General features: G+C 54.9%; 1 protein-coding gene across 3 annotated transcripts in view; it reads left to right on the top strand.

Moving 5' to 3' along the window:
• The window catches only part of grm7 (glutamate metabotropic receptor 7), a 100,218-nt gene that overhangs the window by 76,281 nt on the left and 22,822 nt on the right, over positions 1–1,115 (top strand). For all 3 annotated transcript variants that reach the window (XM_008408244.2, XM_017304852.1, XM_017304850.1), the window contains one exon: positions 502–702. In XM_008408244.2, coding sequence (XP_008406466.1) covers positions 502–702 — 201 coding nt within the window. The remainder of the gene's footprint in view (positions 1–501; positions 703–1,115) is intronic.

Genomic DNA, 1,115 nt, shown 5'->3' with positions numbered 1-1,115 from the left:
GCTGGACACCTGAGACCTGCTGGACACCTGAGACCGGCTGGACACCTGAGACCGGCTGGACACCTGACACTGGCTGGACACCTGAGACCGGCTGGGCACCTGAGACCTGCTGGACACCTGAGACCTGCTGGACACCTTAGACACCTGAGACCTGCTGGACACCTGAGACCGGCTGGACACCTGAGACCTGCTGGACACCTGAGACCGGCATATTTGTCTACATAGCTAAATATGTAGCCATTAGCTAGCTACATGTTTAGCTAGCTCAGAGATAAATCAGCTAAATTGGTTCCTGGTAACTGAATTAGCATTTAGCTGAAATCTTTAGCTCTGCGCTCAACATGTAGTTTAACTACATGTTTAGCTGGTGTAATACCTGTGAAGAGGTCTGGCGGCCCCTACAGGTGTGGTGAGAGCATCATAGTGTTTCCCGTTCCTCTCTGGCTCCTCCAGCTGCTGATCTTCCCTCTCGCTCAGTTCCTCCTCTGGTCTCTGTTTCAGGTCAGGAGCGGATCGGCGTCGACTCCAAGTACGAGCAGGAGGGGAAGGTGCAGTTTGTGATCGACGCCGTGTACGCCATGGCGCACGCGCTGCACAACATGCAGCGCGACCTTTGTCCCGACGAGTCCGGGATCTGCCCGGAGATGGAGCTGGCCGGCGGGAAGAAGCTGCTCAAGTACATCCGCAGCGTCAGCTTCAACGGTGAGTGGGCCGGCAGCGGCGCCGGCCTTCTGCGGCCCATAAAGCCGCAGCGCTGCGGTCCAAGGCTGCAGGGCGTCAGAGTGACAAACACCCCGGCTGCTCCGCGTCATAAACACGCTGGAGGAAAACGTGACTCTCATGCTGAAGCCTTCCATCATCACAGTTTCTCCCAGCTGGGGGATAAATCACATGCTGACTCACAGAGATCAGATCCAGACTAAAACTCTGAGTCAGACAGCAGGATGGAAGCTGATGAGTTCATTTTAAAGGGTCGTAATGAGACCGAATGGGAGAATCAATTATATTAGAACCAGAACTTCTGCTCCACCTCCAGCTGCTCTGAGTCAGACCAACCTGTTCCCCTCCTGATGGTCCAAATGACCCGGTTCTACTGGAACCAGAACATCTGCTCC

The sequence above is a fragment of the Poecilia reticulata genome, linkage group LG5 (assembly GCF_000633615.1).
Source record: "Poecilia reticulata strain Guanapo linkage group LG5, Guppy_female_1.0+MT, whole genome shotgun sequence".
NCBI lineage: Eukaryota > Metazoa > Chordata > Actinopteri > Cyprinodontiformes > Poeciliidae > Poecilia > Poecilia reticulata.
This window is presented reverse-complemented; position numbering and strand designations above follow the sequence as displayed.